At 43.7% G+C, this 21,015-nt stretch overlaps 1 protein-coding gene across 3 annotated transcripts in view; it reads right to left on the bottom strand.

Annotated features, from left to right (window-relative positions):
* Positions 1-903: 903 nt before the first annotated feature.
* The window catches only part of STK38L (serine/threonine kinase 38 like), a 61,471-nt gene continuing 41,359 nt past the window's right edge, over positions 904-21,015 (bottom strand). For all 3 annotated transcript variants that reach the window (XM_075899022.1, XM_014575773.3, XM_014575772.3), the window contains exons 7-14: positions 20,374-20,528; positions 19,357-19,459; positions 18,438-18,499; positions 11,712-11,829; positions 10,552-10,675; positions 7,287-7,382; positions 5,330-5,421; positions 904-2,981 (exon numbers count right to left, since the gene is read on the bottom strand). In XM_075899022.1, the coding sequence (XP_075755137.1) occupies positions 2,854-2,981; positions 5,330-5,421; positions 7,287-7,382; positions 10,552-10,675; positions 11,712-11,829; positions 18,438-18,499; positions 19,357-19,459; positions 20,374-20,528 (878 nt within the window). In that variant the 3' untranslated portion in view covers positions 904-2,853. The remainder of the gene's footprint in view (positions 2,982-5,329; positions 5,422-7,286; positions 7,383-10,551; positions 10,676-11,711; positions 11,830-18,437; positions 18,500-19,356; positions 19,460-20,373; positions 20,529-21,015) is intronic.

Here is a 21,015-nt window from a genome sequence, read left to right as displayed (position 1 = left end):
TTCAGAAAAAAAATCACCTATCACAATACAGGAGATTATTATGTTAATGATATTGCAGTAAGTCTCCCTAAGAGTGTAACTCCTATGTGAGCATTTATTTGAGTAACCATTTGCAGTATTCTATGCAAATTATCTTTAGTGTTATGACTAGGAGGGTATAGCTTTTTCCTTAGTGATAAACCAATTATTATGTACAGAAAAGTCAGTGTAGTAGATAGCTTCAAGTTAAATGTATATATTTCACCCTCATACACACAAATAACCAATTTTGAGTGTTTACTATTTCCACGAAATCTCCTTAATAAAATTACCTTCATATATGTTGACAAGTTCAATCACACAGGGCAAGTTTTTGATAAGGAATGGTCACTTACTTTATACTAATTGTGATTCTTTAAGGTGTGCGGCCCACAAGGATTTCAGTTCTGGTGTGCACACACTTCATAAGTGTGAAATTAGATTCTTTTGAACAGCAGTGTTTGCTGAGGCCCCATCTGTGCCCCCGATGTTTTGATGGCATGAAAGCCAGAGTAGGCCCAACCATCCCTCAGGGAAGTGATCATGCTGTAGAACACATCTTGAGGAATCACAGTTACAGTAAGGCAAGTAACCTTGTTCAAATGATTGTCCACATATATGCCACTTCTGGTGACTCACAAACAGTGACCTCATAGTCAGGAGCTCTACTTGTACTCTGGTTTAAACAGTGGTTGCAGGACAGCTCTGCCAAAGTGCACATCAGCTCTAGAGCTCTCTATTAAGGAGTAGCACTAGATGAAAGAGAATGCCACATAGGCTATGTCTAGACTGCAAGCCTCTTTCGAAAGAGAGCGTCTAGACTGCACGCGGAACTTTCGAAAGAGCAAGCCGCTTTTTCGAAAGAAAGCACCCAGTGAGTCTGGATGCTCTCTTTCGAAGAAGCCCTATTTACATTCAAGAACTCCTTTCGAAAGAAGCACTTTCGAAAGAAGGCGTTCTTCCTCGTGAAATGAGGTTTACCGCCGTCGAAAGAAAAGCCGCGTTCTTTCGATTTAATTTCGAAAGAACGCGGCTGCAGTCTAGACGCAGGTGAAGTTTTTTCGGAAAAAGGCTACTTTTCCCGAAAAAACCCCTGAGTCTGGACACAGCCATAGAGAAGCTGCAGAAGTCGATGGGGCTGTCATCTGCAGATGGAGCTATAGAAATTGATTAACAAGGTTAAGTATAAAATGGACCCTGTCCTATTGCAGGTATGCATCCTCTGCACAGGAAGAGAAGGGTTTGTTTGCTTTACACAGGTGAAGCTACCCTCTCAGGTGTTCCAGGGAACTCTGAAATATCTTCCGTTGGTATCGAAGCTAGAAGCTTCTTTGCTCTCTTCCTGTGGTGACTCTAGTTGTTTGTTGACTGTTAAATTACTCTGGATTATCAAGCACTTCAATCCTGAGAAGGTCTGCACTAGAAAGCTCACCTCCACATCTGAGTGTTGGATATCGTAGATGAGGGTACCAAGTGCTTTGATACCAATGTGCTACTGTACTAGTAGGAGTATGGATAGGATCCTTGGACAGTACTTTGGTTATATAGTGACCAGCTGGTGCCACGGTATCAGTATAGAATACTAGGATTGGAAGGGACCTTGAGAGGTCAGTAAGACCTGATCTGGGCCTTGAGCTGTGTCCTGGCTAAGAAGCATGAGCTAGAATACATAAATAGTGGGATTTGTTTAATTTAGCCGCTCCCAGGGAAGACCCCAAGTCTGTGGTCACCCTGAGAAAGGTGTTCTTTCCTTCCCCCTTTCTCCAGCATTAGGGCAGAGTAGAGTTTAGATGCTCTTCCTTAATCAAAGAACGTGTCTTTCGCAAGGGAGAGGAAGGCTTGGACCACAGGCTAGACCTGTGGCTCCTCAAAGCACTCAGAGACAATCTGATCTAGTTTAACGGTTTTATCTTCCTCGGGGACAGAGGAAGCCCTCATGGAGCGTTCCAAGAGGAAAAGTTTAAAGGTGAGATTCCCTCGCTTTTTTTTAAATGAGATGACAAAAAAGCAAGGTACGGAACACTTGCCTGGAATATGTGCTTCAACGAGGCAGAAAAGGCACTTACAGCCTCCACTATTCAGAAGAATATTTGCCCCACAGAAGACTTAGGATTTGAATTCTGGTGTCTTAGATTCCACCCTCCTATAGGAGGCTCCAGTACCTCCTATACTAGTAAACTACTCATAATAACTAAATACAAATTAGAAATTGCACAGAGCACAGACAAAGCCAATCCAGCAGGGGTTCTGCCCATGGCAGAAAGACAGCAGAAAAGAGATGAGGAATGACTGAAGGCACACCACTAAAGAGTTCAATGTCATACCAGGAGAGCAATCCATGTGGACAATCACTCAAAGGCGATCTTTACAAATGTATTTGATGGTTTTTAATACTGTAGATCTAAAATCCACCAGGTTAGCAGTAAAATAATGGTGCTGCAACATTAGCCCATGTTGCATTTTCAAATGATATGTTTTTCCTCCTGCGTGGATTAGATGGCTTACAGTACAAACAAAGCCACAGTACACAGAGGCATAATTAACCTTTATACACACACAGGCAGTGCAGTTACAAAGGGATGTATGATCCTTTTATTCCAGTACCTTTGTATAATAAAGTTAACAAAAATATTCAAATATTAAAAAAAAACCCAGCTGGCACTGCCAACTAATTCCTGTAGTAGTCTTAGAAATCCTAATCCTGTAGAATTTCCTTGTGAAGTCGATGCACACCAGAGTCACTGTATTGATATCTGCGCCAAGCAGGCCTGGTGATGCAGCTACCTGAGTTTTTTGGTTGTTTTTGTTTCTAATTTTGTGGAGTTTTGTTTTGTTTCACAACTTCCCAGCTTTCATATAGGAAGGGATAGAGCCACGCTGGGTAAGCCCTTCAAACCTCTTGTAGGTATAATTGAGGAAAACCCAGTCTTTGGATTTGTAGTCAGGTTCTGTTGTATTTGGCACTGGAATGTAGAAAGCAAAAAGAAATAATTAAAAAAAATAATACTGCTGGTAAGAGAAGTTGCCACACAATGTCCAGCAAACAATCCTGAGGTTGGTTCTCTCTAGCATCATAAAAACTGTAGGCAAAATGCTGGTCCTAAGGTAATCAATAATTGTGAGTTTTAGCATTAACTTTAACATGGATGGAATATCACCTTGTATCTTTAAGGAAGGAATTGCCCTTGTATTGCCTACCACCACAAGATCCTGATCCCCAACTGTGACCACAATTAAAATAATAAATGAAACAAAACACTTTTTAGGAGCTGACACAAACACATCTGGTACCCTACCAGGAACAGCAGTGAAAATCCCAACAGAACTATACCACTCTAAGCTTTTTGCCTGCTCATTTTGAATTTCTTAGTGCTTTTGTTGGGTCTGTAGAGCATTTAGGAAAACTAGAAATATTTTACTTTATGAATATTTAATATTCAGTACTGCAATAGTATAGAACTGTCTTACAGTGATCTTGAAAATTGTTATTCAAATACATTTTCCTATAGTTCTAGGACAAAACTTGCAAATCTAAAAGTTAAGTTCATATTTGGGCATCTAAAGAATATGCAACATTTTCTGTGATACTGTGCATCACAGATGCCTGTTAAATGGAAGTAACAGATCCTCCGAATATCTTTAAAAATCCATGCAAATTAATTAGCTGCCTAAATAGCAATGTAATACCTAACTTTAAAAATTCTGGCCTTAAAGGAAAAAGCAAAACAAACTTGCCATTATATTGGAACCACTTCAGGGTTGTAGGAAAAAAAATTAAGATTTAGGGGAAGTGGGATGAGCTAAGAATAGTAAAGACTGAGGCCAAGATACTTACGTATGTATCTCATTCAGAGCACATACATAATATTGTTGAAGCCAGTGGGAGCTGAGTGATACTAGATATTGCATAATTCAATAAGAATTCATGCAGTTACATGCCTATCAGTTAAACTTCTATTCTGTCATTCCCTGGGGCGGGGCCAGCAGGCAGTGTGCTCTGGTCTCACCCCTGGGAAGCGCCCCGCCAAACTGCGCTGCTGCCTCTCTATCAGAGAGGTCGTGGGGTGCCAGGCAGGAGACCAATTTAAAAAACAGCTCCCCATGCAGATGGACTGCCTGCCACCCCTCACTGCTGCCTCTGAAACTCTGGCAGCAGTGTGGGGTTGCAGCAAGCTGTGTCTGCAGGGCTCCGAGCTCCCTGTGGGCAAAGGCTGATGGGGGGGGGGGGGGAAGAGGGAGAGGAGGCTGCCACGAAGCAGCCTCTGTCTGTGGTGGCACGGCAGCAACCCCTGTCTGTGGGGGGTCTGAGCTCCCCACGGACAGAGGCTACTCCTCCTCCCACAAAGCAGCCTCTGTCCACAGCCAGCCCAAACTCACTGTGAAAAGAGGCTGTTCCATGGGTGGTAGAACAGCTTCTGTCATGGGCTGTTGCCGGGGACCAGCTTCTATCCACAGCAGGCCCAAGCTGATAAAGGTAGCAGTGCAGGAGCGAGGGGGGAAGTGGCACCATGGAACCAGTGCTGGAGGGAACCAGCTTTTAAGCCAGCTCCCCCCCAGCACTGGCTCTTGCTTCCCCTGCCCTGGCTGCCTCTGATACAGAGGCAGTGGGGGGGAGGAGAAGAAATGCATGTACTTGACAAGATTAACCAATATGCCTAGGCTTATCAGTTAATCATATAGTTGACTACACATTTGCAAAGTAGCGGCTGCTAGAGATGTCAAGTCAGGTCTTATACATTTAACAATCTCCTACTACATGCTGACCTAACTTTTTCAAAAGTGTCTGTATGAGTTCCAATGAGAATAAGGCTCCTAAGTCACTTAAATGTCTAGCAGTCCTTACTATTGCTGCTGGTCATTCATTTCACTGCTTTTGAAATTTGAAAGACAAAGAATATAACATTTGCTTTTGGTTTACATTTCAATGGTATCTAACACCTGAAACCAATTAGTTCAATACATTTTAACAAAAATGTCACGATATTGTCTATATGGTGAAATCCTGTGTTGTATTCTATAACTGCTTACCATTAAGGCAACACACTTTCATATAAACACAGTGTGTGTGTGTGTGTGTGTGTGTGTGTGTGTGTGTGTGTGTGTGTGTGTGTGAGAGAGAGAGAGACACACACACACACACAGACACAGACACACACACACACACACACGCACGTACGTACGTTAAGGTATGATCCAGCTACTTCAGACCTGCACCATATTTGAATTAAGATACTGGAAAAATGAATATAACAGAGATAAAAATTATTATATTTTGGTATGTTAGATGAGTCTGCCATTTACAAGGTCTCACCTGGCTGTAAAATATCAGATTCAGGAAATTCATCGAAATTGGAAGTGTCATCAATACTTTTGATTTCTATAGGGATTGCAGCTGGCCTCTCCCTGCACACAAACAATTAGATTAGTAATGAATAGTAAGAAAAGCTTCATTTAATTTCATAGCCTTTTAATTTAGCTTTTTTTATACAACAGGATGAAGAAAAAAAAACTTGTAAACACAGTTGGTAAGAGTTTCAGCTGGTGTACAATGTTATAGCTCTACTGAACTAACACAATTTACACAAGTTGAGGATCTGACTGTAAAATGCCTTGCTAATTTCTGGTTTGATATCACAGGAAACTAACAATCAGTCTCTGAGTTAGTTTATATTAAAACAGTTCTTGTGAACTGAATTTGAATACATCCTCTAAAGTTTGGCTTCCATGTGGGAAATATCTGTCTCCCTTTTGTTAAAAAAGGGCTCCAAACTGATTTCTAACCTATAGCTGCGTGATTCACTTAAATCAAGATTTGTAGTCAGGAACTGATGTCGCAGTTCCAACCTACTCATTCAGTCAAGTACTTACCTTGATAGGCTGGGTCATTCAACATGCAGCACTATGAACTCTACAGTTATTGTTCTGAATACCTTTTGTTTGTGATCGCTGCTGCTGACTATTTTACCAGTGTGCTTCCTCACTACCTCCCACAGAAAGATTTAATTCATACCATTAAACTAACAGAGCAGTAACAAAGTAACAAATACTTGTAAAAGGGAGATTTGTTAAAAAGAGCTTCCCAAGTGACTTGCCTTAACATTAAACAAAAAAACAAAAACAAAAAAATCAAAAAAGCACACATCCATTCAAAATCCAATCATGGGTGTGAGAGACAGGAAATAGAGATAAGGTGGTAAAAGGCAAGGACACACTCCTCTCATAATGAACGCCTCATAATATCTTCTCATAATGAACATTCCCCCAGGAATTTAGCCATATCACTGGGGAATCTTGGAAGGGAAGAGAGGAGGCTATGTTATTGTGTTGCCAAATCCAGAAATTACAAATGTACTATTGTTCTTGCTGTCCACTGGTTCCCACCACACTCAATAGAATATGAGGGAGAGAGCATAAATGCAAATGAGCTGCAGGATTGGGTGGGAGTGACCATCAAGTCCCAAGGAGGAATGTGGGCTCTCACATACGAAGGTACAATATTTCTAAGAAACAGGTTTACCTTACATCCTTAAAGGACAATAGTAGCAGCAGTCTCTACTAATGTTAGTTTTAAACACAGGGACATCTCCTTTAACTCATAGCTACAACCTTTTTCCTTTTCATTCTCTTTCCTTGTGATATCTCTGTAGGATTTTTTTCCCTCATTTTATTTTCTGTTTTTTTAATTTGTACCTTCTCCTTAAATGAGCTTATCAGAAGGCTACTTGCTACCTGAGGCCAGAGGTAAAAGTAAGCAGATAAGCCCAGTGCACAGCTCTGGCAAGCGCTGGCAGAGCTGCAGCAAAAGTCAGCAAGGAGCTATTTAAAGAGCTGGCAGGGACATACCTGTAAGAAATTTTAAGTTACTTTCACTACAGCCTGGGTGTGATCAATGGCTGCTCTCTGGGGATGGGCCCCATGCATTTTTCAAAGTCATGAGCTATGTCTCAGCCTATTACAACATGGGAAGCTGTTGGAGCAGGGGAAAAGGTGTGAGGCTGACAAGGTATGGACCACTGCTGCCAAGGGAACAGCTGGAGGCGGGGAAGTGCATGTCAGGAATCCTCTTTACCTAACACCATTGCATCACCATGAATTCTTTCTAAGGCAGAGCATGCCTCTTCTGAGATCAAGGCGGGAATTGCTTGTTTTTTCCAGTGGCTACTCTTCAAAAATAACAAGCTAATTAAAACAAGTTATTCCTGTCTTTACAGCATATAAAATGGTTGCTCTCAAGATCTCCATCCAATAAATAAAGCACATGTATATACCTGATATGCCCCCAGTCAACGCCTTCAAAAAAAGGATGATCCTTTATTTCCTCTACTCCATTGCTACCAATTCTATTTTCAGAATCAATACAAAATCTGAAAGGGGGGGGGGGGGGGGGAAGAGAGAAAGAATATTACAGTCAATGCAAAAAGCAGCATATAAAATAAGCTATCATACTATCCTGTTGCAAAAATTTTATAAAGCCCTTTAAAATGGTTTAATCTTTGGATTGGTCAACATCCCAATGCACCTGCGGGGGGCAGGGGAAAAAAAAAAAAATCACAGAAACATTGCCAGTCACATTATAAAGGCACAATATTACAATGGTAATAGGTCACATTTCCCTTCCCTCCTCACGCTTTTGTGAACAAGTTGCTGCCAGTGCTGGTCATTATTCCAAACCAGTAATAGGAAGGAATTTTGTTTTAGAATTCCCATTTTCTCCACATGGTTTGGTGTAGAAGTAGTAACTTGATTTTCAAGTGTCCATTTCTGCTAAGTACTCTCTCTTTGTAATCAACCTCCAAAACCTTATACTCCCACATTAAACAGCAGCATGTTTCAACAGCAAGAAGTCAGTGGTGCACTGAGAGTCAGCCTTCTAACACTGCTAGTTTAGCCAACAGACAATTGGAGAAACAAGTGCCTTGTCAAGTGCCTTGGCCATCCATAATAGAGAAAACAACAAGGCTCTGTTCTAATAAACAACCCAGCCCCTTTAGGTGCTGAGCCACCCACTGACCTAATGGGAGTTGAGTCCAGTCAGCAACTTGCAAATTGGGCTTTCAGTATGATGCATGAAAATGTGCTGAACTCCCTGAAGCTCATTTGTGGACTGATAAGCTGTTTTTGTATACACTTATGGGCTGTGTTTACACTGCACCCCTTTTCCGGAAAAGGGATGCAGATTAGACACTTCGGAGTTGCAAATCCGCGGGGGGATGTAAAATATCCCCCACGGCATTTGCATTTACATGGCTGCCGCTTTTTTCCGGCTTGGGGATAAGCCGGAGAAAAGCGCCAGTCTAGACGCGATTCTCCGGAAAAAAAGCCCTTTTCCCGGAGGATTTCTTATTCCTACTTGAAAGTAGGAATAAGAAATCCTCCGAAAAAGGGCTTTTTTTCCCCGGAGAATCGCGTCTAGACTGGCGCTTTTCTCCGGCTTTGCCGCTTTTTTCCGGCTTGGGGATAAGCCGGAGAAAAGCGCCAGTCTAGACGCGATTCTCTGGAAAAAAAGCCCTTTTCCCAGAGGATTTCTTATTCCTACTTGAAAGTAGGAATAAGAAATCCTCCGAAAAAGGGCTTTTTTTCCCCGGAGAATCGCGTCTAGACTGGCGCTTTTCTCCGGCTTATCCCCAAGCCGGAAAAAAGCGGCAGCCATGTAAATGCAAATGCCGCGGGGGATATTTAAATCCCCCACGGATTTGCAATTCCGACTCATCTCATTAGCATCCCTTTTCCGGAACGGGATGCCAATGTAGACGTAGCCATGTTGTTTCTGAAAGTTGATTTGTTTAATTAGATTCCACTTCTACTCTCAAGTAGTCATCTGTTTCACACTAGAGCAGTAGACAATCTGTGCTCAGCAGCAATTGTTGTCCAGCAGAATAGAAAATTCTCTTGGTCATCTGAAGTAACAGAGTTAAAGGGGTGTATGTTCGGCAGTTGCCAACGTACTCAGAGCAATTTGTTTATCGGAATCAATATGGGTAACAGGCTATTTCTACATGATCACAACATCCAGATTCACAAAACATTTCACCTACCAAGCCTTCTCAGAAACAAAATCTCCTAGCCAGCACAAAGCAAGTTCTGACAGGCATTTCAGTAACGTGACAAGTCAGTCAGGTTATAAATTGACTAAGCCATACTCCCACAAGATGTAATATTTTTGCCTTACATTTGAATGGCACTTATTGAGGTTGAAATTATTTCCTATCTTTGATATTTTTAAAGCGCCTGCTGTGTTGTTTTGTTTGGCTCTGACTGTATGTGCTTTACTTGCTGGGTGCTGTTCATTTTTTCTAGTCTCCTGATAAATTAAAATGTTATTTTTAAAACATTCTGTCTCTGCTTCTGGAAACCAACATTCCAAGAGATTTGTAATTGCATTATTCCTATTCCCTCATGCAAAGCATTCAGATGTGATTTTGGAACAAATTATTGTGAGGTACAAATGAAAAACTGAAAAATTTACCAATAATGGATAAAATGCATAGGAGAAAAGGGCAAAGTGGGAGAGGCACCTGAAAGAGATTTAGACTTCTCTTTCAACCCAAAACTTTCTCTGCATGTAAAAGTAAAAGATGCTTTGATCTCTGACTGGATCACTGTGGAACACGGTTCATAATTTTTACGGTGCTTGTGACAGAAGATTGCTTCTAAAGTTATAGCCTTTGAAAAGTGACTGTAAGAAAGACTAATGCAGTCTATGAATCTAATGCTTTATAAGATTAAGTGTTATACTGTAAAATCTATTATCACTGTTCTTTTCCTTCTTCTTCATGATCTTCCCTTTATTCTAGCTCTCTCCCCATCTCTTATATTCTTTCAGGACCCATTCCTAATGCAGACAAAATTTCCATTGAATGGGGATTCTATCTAGAGCTGTGAATGGTGAACCAGTTAACTGGTAAGCATCACACTTAATGGGTGATTCTTACTGGTTACGGTTAACTGGCAGGGGCTGGAGCAAGGGGCTATTCCAGGGGGCTAATCTGATGTGGGGAGGGTGGAAGGTGCTCCAGCCCAGCTACAACAGTCCCCGCCCACAATAGGCCAGGCCAGGCCAGGCCAGAACAGGCGGTAGGGGCAGGAAAGGATGGTTCCAGCCCATATTGTCTGGAGTTCCCCCCCCCCCCATCCGCTCCTAATTAAGCAGTTAATTAGTTATACATAAACTGATCAGTTAACTGATTAAACAGGAATTTATATCTCTAGTTCTGTCATCCTCAGCTTAACAGGATCAGGTCTTTAATACATATGCATTAGTGTAATTCAGGATTTCCATCCTTAGGGTCTATTCTTGCTCCCACCAACTTCACTGGAAGCTTTTCGTTAACTTCAGTGGTAGCAGAATCTGGCCAGCAAGCTGAATTTTCCATTTCTGTAAGATGCCTCAGGAAATGATCATATGGGGAGAAGGAGATGAGTTTAGCACCTTTCTACCATGCACAATGAGTTTCTCCACAAGGTGCAAAAGTAACGTAATGGAAGAGGATCCTGTCTATGGGTCTGAATGGCCACAGGAGTTTAGTTACCAACCTTAGAATTAAGTCCTTTGCTTTCTCTGAAATGGGCACCTCTGGAGGAAATATCAAAGTTTCTTTCCAGTTCATAACTTTCCTATACGTTTCTTGTGGTGTTTCAGAGCAGAAAGGTGGATATCCTATATAAAAATGGAAAAAAGCTTAATGAGCTTTTCCAGCATTAGAACACATGCCCAGGTCTGAGCCGACAAAGCTATTTCACTACCTCTCCCTGAAAAATTTCTGCAAGGAAATGTCAACAAAAATAGTCTCTCCTGGAAAACTATAAAATCAACTACTGGACCAAACTACAGTACTAAGGGAAGTTGTGCATTATCTATCTCAATGTCTTCAGAGTAAGGGTGGATTCCTTTCTGAAAGATCTACTTAGCTGAATACAAATTGTCAAGAAATATAATCTATGCTATCATGTGCCGAAAGTGTCCGTCTGCTATGTACATTGGACAAACATCTCAGACACTTCGCCAAAGGATTAATGCCCACAAAACAGATATCAGACAAGATCACAAAGAGAAAACAGTTTCTTGCCATTTTAACCAGAAAGGACACTCTCTCAATGACTTAACCACCTGCATTCTGCTACAAAGACCTTTTACATCTGCACTTGAAAGGGAATCCTCTGAACCGTCATTCATGTTAAAATTCGACACTTTCCAACAAGGACTTAACAAACATTTGAACTCTCACCCCCATTACCAAGATAGTTTCCCCAATTATCACCTCTAATACCATTAACTCACAAACATCCCACTCTCCCTACCTCTAATATCATCAATTCACAGACACTTACCTTCCTTCCTCCCCCGCCCCTGCATCCCGCTCCTGTTCTGCAATGTGATTTGTCCTTTTCATATTTGTTCATTTTTTTAAAATTGTATCCTTTGGTATATATGGTTGTGACTACTTTCTTCCACTATTTGATCTGAGGAAGTGGGTCTGGCCCACGAAAGCTCATCATCTAATAAACCATCTTGTTAGTCTTTAAAGTGCTACATTGTCCTGCATTTTGCTACAAATTGTCAGGTTAGACTTAATAATAATAATAATAAAAAAAAGTAGATTAAATTTTACACCTCATATTAAAACAGGAGATCAGACTCAATCACGTAGTGGTCCCTTCTGACCTTGAAATCTATCTCCACATTGGTTACATACCTATTAGCATTTCATACATAATCACTCCCAAAGACCACCAGTCACACAACTTGTTATATCCAGTCTGCATAAATACTTCTGGGGCAATATAATCTGGGGTTCCAACAGTAGAGTATGCCTGGGGGGGAAAAACAGAAGGTGGGTGGACTCTTCATATGGGTTATACACTCACCATTTAGAGTTCTGTGAAAATCTTACTAGAATTACTGTATAAAGTACAATACTGGTATTTAGTGGGAAAAGGAGAAGAAATCTGATACATCATCACAACACATATAACCCAAAGAAATGGTTCATTTGGATATACAAGCATAGAACCAAGATAACTTTGAAGTGAGACTTTCAGAGTAGAGAGACTATACAGACTGAAATATCAATTATTTCTTAGATCAAATTAATTTATTCATTTTAGTCTACTGTATTACTAGTAAGTTACAAAAGAAGTTGGAAAAAAATGTATATTCAACATCTGACTCTCCTGAAACACTAAAACTGTTCTGCATATGGGCTTATTTGCATTACAGAATTAATTCAGGCATTTCCCCTAGCACGGCTCCTATTCACACACAAGAGAGTGTGGTTTACTGTAATAGGCTCGCTGGCCTATTCTAGGGTACTGGTTAAAACTAGAGCTGGTCAGGAATTTCCTGACAAATGGAAATTTTGAGTGCCACTCAATTCTACTTGCTAATGCTAATGACACTCAGGTAACCTGTCTATATTACTGTAAGAATGTCGGCTCAATCACCATTGCTAATAGTTCTCCAATGCTTTCCCACAATTCCCTCTTTGTGACCAGACAGACAAGTTCTCTTGTATTTCACTAGGAAATAGTCACAGAGGGTATGTCTAGGCTACATGCCTATGTCGCCAGAGGCATGTAAATTAGACTACTCGACATGGTCAATGAAGCCAGGATTTAAATATCCCCGGTTTCATTAGAATAAAAATGGCCTCCACACTGTGCCGGCTCAGCTGGTCATTGGCACAGCACGGCAGTCAAGACATGGCTTAGTCAACAGGGAACACCTTAGCTGACTGCTCCCTTATGCCTCGTGAAACGAGGTTTACTGTAACAGTCGACAAAGGTGTTCCCTGTCGACCAATCCGCGTCTTGACTGCCGCACTGTGCCGTCAACCAACTGAGCCGTCACAGTGCGGCAGCCATTTTTATTTTAATGAAGCCGGGGATATTTAAATCCCGGCTTCATTGACTATGTCGGGTAATCTAATTTACATGCCTCTGGTAACCATGGGATGATATCTCAGAAGTGCTAGTACCTCACAAAAATGAGTGCAGTGCCAGAATTGATACAATCTAGTCACACTCAAGTGGCTTTACAATTTGGCTGCTCACACTCAATCCCACCTAGCAGCTCACACCCTACTGCCAATCATCCAAGTTAACTGTGCAGTGATGACACAATTTAAAGATTATAAAATAAACAAGTAAAAAGAGGTTTCGAAAAACAAAAGATTCTGATATTTTAAACCAGCTCAACAAGGAAGGTAAATTTCATCAAGAAATGCCGAAGTTAAAAATCAGAAAGCAACGTTTGCTTGGCAGTACAGCACACATGCTGTGTTTGTTATCATTTTTTCCTCTTTATAAATCTTTTCAAATACAAGACAGACATGTTTTTATTATTTTTTGCTGGTTTAATATATTCTAGTTTGTGACTTGCAAAGCAAACAATCAGTTGTACAACGTGGTTGAATTACACGGTTGTACTCTTTTTGAATTTCCTCACTTATGCCCTGATCACACAAACACTTGCTGTTAGCATTAATTCTGTGTATTATAATAGCCCTCAGAAGACCCAACTGACGAAGGAGGGGCCTTCTGTGCTAGGTAATATAGTAAGAGGCAATCCCAGCCATAAAGAGTTTGCAGTTTAAATGGTTAGAAGGTTGGAGGGGAAACAAAAGCCCAAAGAAGTGAATTGACTTGACAGAAGGTCCTGGACAGAGCCAAGAAACAACAGTTACTTACCTCATAACTGTTGTTCTTCAAGATGCATTGCTCATATCCATTCCATGTAGGTGTGTGTGTGCGCAGCGTGCACATGTCAGAAATGTTTCCCCCAGCAGTACCCATCGATCCAGCAGGGGAACCCCCTGGAGTAGTGCCACTATACTAGCCAATATATACCCCTGCTGGCCCTACACCTCCTTGGTTACTTCTTACTGGATCACTCGGAAGAAGGGAAGGTGGGCAGGATTTGAAATGGACATGAGCAACACATCTCGAAGAGCAACAGTTACAAGGTAAGTAACTGTTTGTTCGAGTGATTGCTCATGTCCATTCCACGTAGGTGACTCCAAAGCAGAAACCCAAGGAGGCGAGGTCGGAGTTCTACCTTCCACTGAATGGAGGACAGCCCTACCCAGGGTAGCATCCTCCCTTGCCTGATGTGTCAGCGTGTAGTGATATGTAACCCTAGTGGAGGATTTCCTACTACCCAACAGTATCTTCTGAACACAAGCTGAGCACTGAAGCTCTGCTGCTGTCAGCCACGAAGCTTCCATGCCCTGAGGTGCGGGGAGCACAGGTCCGGGTGTCGAAGCCTGCCGCAGTCCTGTGTAATCAGGTCCAGGACCAGCGGGAGAGCTATCGGCCTCTCGCATGACAGGGTCAGGCGGGTCGAGAATCAGTGCTGCCTGAGCCATGCTGGGGAAATGAGGATCAGCAACGCCCCAAATTCCCGCACCTGCAGGAGCACCCTGTGGACTAGTGGAAACAACAGGAATGCGTAGAGCAGACCACTGGCCAGGAGGTGACCAGTGCATCTCCCTGAAAGTCCTGGCCCCATGTGGGAGCAGAACCTTGGGCACTTCCTGTTTTGTCATGTGGCAAACAGGTCCAGAAGGGGAAAGCCCCACTTGTGGAAGATCCAGCGGGCCATGTCCACTTGTGTCTGGAGAAGGATCTGCTCAGCTGTTTCACCAGATTGTTCTGGGAGCCCAGGAAGCAGGAGGCCAGTGGGTGAACGTCTGCCCCGATGCAGAGATCCCGCAGGTGAAAGGCTTGTCAACACAGGTGATTGGAATGGGCCCTGCCCTGCCTGTTGATGTCTGTGACTGCTGGTGTATTGTCGGACAGGATGAGTACTGACTTGCCCCTGAGTGAGGGAGGAAAGCCACGCAGGCAAGGTGGACCACCCGTAACTCCCTGACATTGATGTGCAGGGAGAGATCGTCCCTAGTCCACATATCTTGTGTCCGTATGTCTCAGAGGTGGGCTCCTCAGCCTATGTCTGATGCAGCCGTCGCTAGCTGGAGGGTTGGAAGAGGCCTGGAGAATGGTACTCCGGTGCAGACCTGCTCCTCCCAGGTCCACCAAACCAGGGAGCAAAGGACCTCGGAGGGAACAGTCAGCACTCTGTCCCATGGATGAAAGGATGGGTTGTGAGTCCGCACCAGCCACATCTGCAGTTGGTGCATGCAGAGCCTGATGTGTTGGGTGATGTATGTGCATGCAGCCATTAGACCCAGAAGCCGCATGAAGTTCTGGTCGTGGTTATCAGGAACGTCTGCATGTCCCAAACAGCCGACCTGAACACTAGGAAGCGGGACCTGGGGAGGGATGGGGTAGAGGGATGGGAAGGAGGAGCAAGATGATAAGGGCTGATATAGCCTCTGCCACCATTTCTAGGACCCAGCAGTCGGCAGAAAGGGAATAGGCGATCCCAGAAAGGGAAGGGTAAGTCTGGTAAGCTGTCCTCAGGCCTACCCTGAAAAAAAACTCTGGATGGGGCCCCGAGGACTTGCTAGGCAGGCCCTGTCCCTGATTCTGGGCCGGTCGGGGATGGCACCTGCCGTTCCTCCCATTACCATTCCTGCTGAGGTGATGAGAGAAGTCAGGGTGTACTCCCTGCTGGTAAGGCCTGGGGGCATTCATGCCTGAGAAGGATTGCCATTGGGTAGTTGGGGTGTGGATACCCAAGGACTTGAACATGGCCTGGGTGTCCTTGAGACTGTGCAGACGTTGGTCTGTCTGCTCAGAGAACAGAGATGAGCCCTCACAGGAGAGGTCCTGAATCGTATTTTGGAGCTCCGAAGACACCCTGGACCTTTGCAGCCAGGAGTTGTGGTGTGACACCAATCCCCTAGCCACGGCGTGTGCAGCTGCATTGAGGGCAGCCTGGAGCACAACCTTAGAAATCGCTCTGCCTTCTTCCGAGAGGGCTCTAAACGCGGGCCGAGAATGTCTGGAGAGCAGTCAGGTAAACTTGTCCATGGGGCCCAAGTGTTGTAGGTGTAGCGGAACAGCAGAACCTGCTGGTTCGATATGTGAAATTGGAGGCCTCCGGATGCACAGGCCTGCCTTCCTTCCTTACAGGTCCATCTTTCTGGCACCCTGTTCTTAGGGGTGGTACCCTGCCTCTCCCTCTCCCTCTCCTTCACTGCCTGGACAACCAGCAACCCCGGACGTGGATGAGAGAAAAGATATTCGCTCCCCTCCTGGGAAATGAAATACTGCCGCTCAGCCTTCTTTTCCATTGGTGGAATAGAGGCCAGGGTTTGCCAGAGGGACTTGGAGATGTTGGCCACTGTTTTATTGATGGGGAGGGCCACTCTGGTAGGGATGTCAGACTATAGGATGTCAGAGTCCTCTGACACCCTCTCAGCCTGGACCCCCAGGAGGAGGTCCTGGTTTGCCCTCAAATCCATTGAGGGCACAGAGGGGAGAGGGTTGCCCAGAGCCTCATCTGGAGAGGAAGATGAGGACCCCTTCAGGCCTGTCTCCACAAGGACTGTGGCCTGCGAGGGGGCTTGAGAGGCTGAACTACGGGGCCCTTGGTCTCTGAAGGACGTGGGGAGATCTGCCCTGGCGGGAGCAACTGCTCCGACATAGGAGACCGAGTCAGTGGGGTGACAAAGGAGGTGCTTTGGACCCAGAGAAGACCAGCTACAGTCTAGAAGGACCCACACCATCGCTCTGACAGTAGGTTCATGGGGTCCAAATCGGCCACTGAGATGGAGCTGGTGCCAGTAGAGACCATGACAGCTACATCCCCAGTACGGGACCAGCTGTGCCCACTGGTGCTGTTGCTGATGGGCAAAGGTACTGCAGGTGCCGTGATCGGTGACGGGAGTAGGACCGGTGCCAAGACCGGGATCTGGATCCCCTTGATGACCACATGGACTCCGCTTCAGAGTCGGTTGAATACTCCAAAGCTGACCAGGGTGGAGAGGAGGCAGCCGCAGCTGGTGACCCTGCTTTCGGGTCATCAGTTCTGGCTTGCCCCAGTGCAGACGAGGGGGAGAAGAAAGAGGCATGGCTGGCCCCGGGCCTGGTGAGCTCTGGGCAGGCCAGAGGTCATGGCGGCCGGTGCTGCATTCACTGCCGCTTGTCCTGGTGCTGGGTCCGGTGCGGAGGCCAGGGTTGAGGTTGCTGCAGTTGGCGCAGTGTCACTGTTTCCTTGGTTCTGGTGCTGGGGCGCTGGGTGCCTTAGCCTCCAATTGGTGCCGACTGGAGTCCCAATCCTTGCCTGAGGCTGGTGCCAAAGTAGGAGAGGGGGACAGTTTAAGCCCCAGCAGCCTCGAAGGCCTCCGGAGTCAAAGGCTCTGGGAAGTCCCCCAAGGGACTGGTGTCCCAGTGCAGACTGAGTCATTTGTCTGACCGCGATGGTCCAGGCTCGGCGCCTGAAGATGCAACATGTCCCACTTGTGGGCACATGCCATGGAGGTGACCTGCCCTTGCTAGGCCTTCCTTTTTTCTGAGGCACCGGGGACTCGGAGCAGTGCCAGGGTCTGCATGGTGTCAGTGAGGCACGCAAATAGCTTGATGCCTCCTGCACCGAGGCTGGTGCGCTGTGGGTCACCGGTGCTGGGTTGGACGCCATGCAGGCCACAAAGCCACCTCCATTAGGATGATCTTGAGGCGTGACTCTCTCCCACCTCATGCGCGGCTTTAACGCCTTACAGATTTTACAGGCCTCGGACAAATGGGCCTTGCCCAGGCACTTAAGGCGGGCAGAGTGCGGATCGCCACAGGGCATAGGCCTCTAGCACTTGTCACAGGGCTTGAAGCCTTGCAACCAGAGCATTCCCCACCACACATGCCAGGTGCATGGAGCAGGAACCACGGTGAGTTCTTAACTCAGGAAACACCACTTAACAACTACTTAAAGAAAAACTGATAAGAACCATAACTATGATATTAGAACACAGAAATTTAATGCTGAGTAACTGCAAAAGGGCACTTGCTAAGCAAGAGCAGAAGCATGTTCCAACAACCGTCACAGGCAGTAAGAAGAAATTGAGGGAATGGTTGCCCAGCAGGGGTATGCATTGGCTGGTATAGGGGCACCATTCCAGGGGGCTCCCCTGATGACTTGACAGGTACTGTTAGGGGAAAAATTTCCCACCATGAGTGCACGCTGCAACACCCCCCCCCAATATGGAATGGATATGAGCTATCACTCGAAGAACACGTGCTACAAGCGGTGGGTCTCCATGGCTTCATGCTATGCACATTGATACCACCTGAAGATCTGCCCCCAGGTATTGTGACTGCATTTGTTGTCTTCACTACTAAATCACACTGCCCCTTGACTACAGTGGGAGTTCTCACACTTAAAGCTAAGTACATTCATGTGAGCATGGCCTTTGAGGACTTTGTCAGTAACTTGAACATTTTAAAAACTGTGAATTTTTAAGATCTGTCTCACATTTGTTTCTACAAATATTAAATATGTTCCACTATAAAAAGTGACTCACCAGCTGACGCCTGTTCTTCTTCCATGTTTCTGCTTTTCTTTTTGAGTTCATATTCTGAAATGCTTATTTACAAAATAGAGTTATTAGACACTATATAGATTTGTGAAAGAGTACAAGAAAGAAAGAAAAATCAGCCTGATTGATAATGTCAATTTACAAAATAATCTTTTTGTACCTCTGAAATGCTATATAAACAGGGTTTTTTTGAGGTGGGGGGGGGGGACACGAATTGGACTAGGAAAAGGAAATGTAAAACAATTCTAAGTTGCCAGGATGAAGAATGCAACAGTAACAATAATGATGTTAATGATAATGATCCACTGAGAAATCCTTAAATCACTGTTAACTAACCAAAGTTCAACACCTTTATGATGGGCCTGGTTGTGTGTGTGTGTGTGTGTGTGTGTGTGTGTGTGTGTGTGTGTGTGTGTGTGTAAAAAAAACACACACACACACACACACACACACACACACTTGCAGAATAAAGTTAGAAGTGAAAAATAAGGCATTTGAATTAAAGCACAGAGAGAATTTAGATCAGTAGCATATAATTATCTACCACTGAAATGTAACCATGATAAACAGGTTGACACCCTTACAATTATGAAAAAGTGGCATGAGAGCATTACTTATTCCAAGTGATGAGGACATTCTAGCTGAAAGACTATTTCCAGCAGCACAGAAAAAGGTCCTTTAACATTAGGGGGAATGAGTTCAATTCAAAAAAGTGCCACCTACAGAATCACCAACACCATCTCCTTCCTGTAATTCTTAGCTGTTCTGTGGACTGTTCTCCAATTCAAAACACAACTCAACCCAACCCAGTCTTGCTTAGTCCCTGAATCCTAACAGATTTAAGATTACAGTGTGGAATGGCTTCAGTCCAAAAGTCGTTGAATAGTTTGACTAGAATACTTACAAAAGTCACTTGGTGGATTGTGCGTAAGGTTCCTATAGAATTCAGTTCGATGAGCTTTCTTTAAACCAGTACATAGTCCAAAATCAGATAGCTTCACATGACCCTACAGAATCAGAGAAGATAAAAACTTCATTGAGAAAGTTGAGCCTTAGAGGGAGCACACAATTTAACAACATTACCTGCTCCCTTCAGAAATGAGTAAACTACAGAATTATGCAGGATTAATTCTAGAGGGCATCATAACTAAATCTTTATACATCAAGAAAACATGATTTTTTTTTCTTGCCTCCGCTTTGTAATGAATGAACTATGCTAATTTATTCCAAAGAATTTTGTTTATTTGATTCTTAGAGTCAGAGGGGGGAAAATGGAAAAGTACAGTACTGTTTACTAGGAAGTCTCAACTAGGATGAAAATATACTTTTAAAAATAATATTTTTATCAGTTTTATAGCTAGATTTAGAAAGATATGTAGTGATCAACAAACTCACTTTAGGGATAGTTTAGTTTAGTTTCTTGGCTCTCAAAATTTTCTTCTAGCCAATAGACTGGTCTTCTGATCAGTTAACAGATAAAAAGCCAAATGAGATAACTGCATCATCTTCTACAATGTTCATTTTAAAGAAAAACTGAACACTTATTAGCACTGGCTATGTGTTTTGCACTTTATGTTTTTTGTAAAATAAAAGCAACAGCTGAGGTATGTGCAGCTTAAGGCTACAGTCTGCAAGTATATGGACATTGTGGATGTGTCTTTTCCAGCTTCTAAGAAGATGCACATTGAAAACACTTTCAGTAAAGTAAAACAATGTAGTACTACTTTTACTATGCTAATTATGCAGATGTTCTAAATGATAAAACGTAGGTAGCAGATTCTGACTTCACTTCCACTAGTTTAAACCCTGGCCTAATGCTGTTAGTTTCAATGGTGTTACTTCGGATTAACACTAGTGTAGGGAAATTGACATCACGCTGTAGAAGTTTAAAATGTGAACAGTTTACAAACAAATTACATGCCTTGGCATCTAGCAAGAGGTTATCTGGTTTAATATCTCTATGGATAAATCCCAGTTGATGAATGGCATCTATGGCCAGCACAGTTTCAGAAATGTAAAACTGTGTTTCCTCTTCTGTTAAAGTGTCTTTCTTCATAAGTAAGGTCATCATGTCACCTAACCACAGAGAAAAAACACATTAGAAAGATGAGTGCATTTTAATTACCAAGCACAGTTGTACTGGAAATGTCAGTAGATTCTATTAGAACCTTGCAACTGACGACTTTGTTTCGTGCCCCCACTTTGGGGAAACCACCAATGGGCCTATGCTGCTTTGTTTACTTAAATGAGCTTCCTTGGCTGGAAATGGCAAACTGGAGCCAATGGGAGCTGCAAGGCTCCACTGTTATGGACCTGTTAAGTAAACAAAGTGGCGCAGACCCACTAGCAGCTTTCCCAAAGCACCCAAAGAACACTTTGTCAAACACTGATCCAGGAACTGCTAGCTCAGTACACCCATTGTTACTCTGCTTCAAGACCTGTTCACAAAATTGGACCTTGCAGGAACCAGATGAAAAGTATTAACTGGATTTTTAAGTAGGGTACATAGCGAGATGGAATTGGTTTAATTACCTAACATATACCACACAGTAATTGTTTTCAG

This window comes from Pelodiscus sinensis, chromosome 1 (assembly GCF_049634645.1).
Source record: "Pelodiscus sinensis isolate JC-2024 chromosome 1, ASM4963464v1, whole genome shotgun sequence".
Classification (NCBI taxonomy): domain Eukaryota; kingdom Metazoa; phylum Chordata; order Testudines; family Trionychidae; genus Pelodiscus; species Pelodiscus sinensis.
This window is presented reverse-complemented; position numbering and strand designations above follow the sequence as displayed.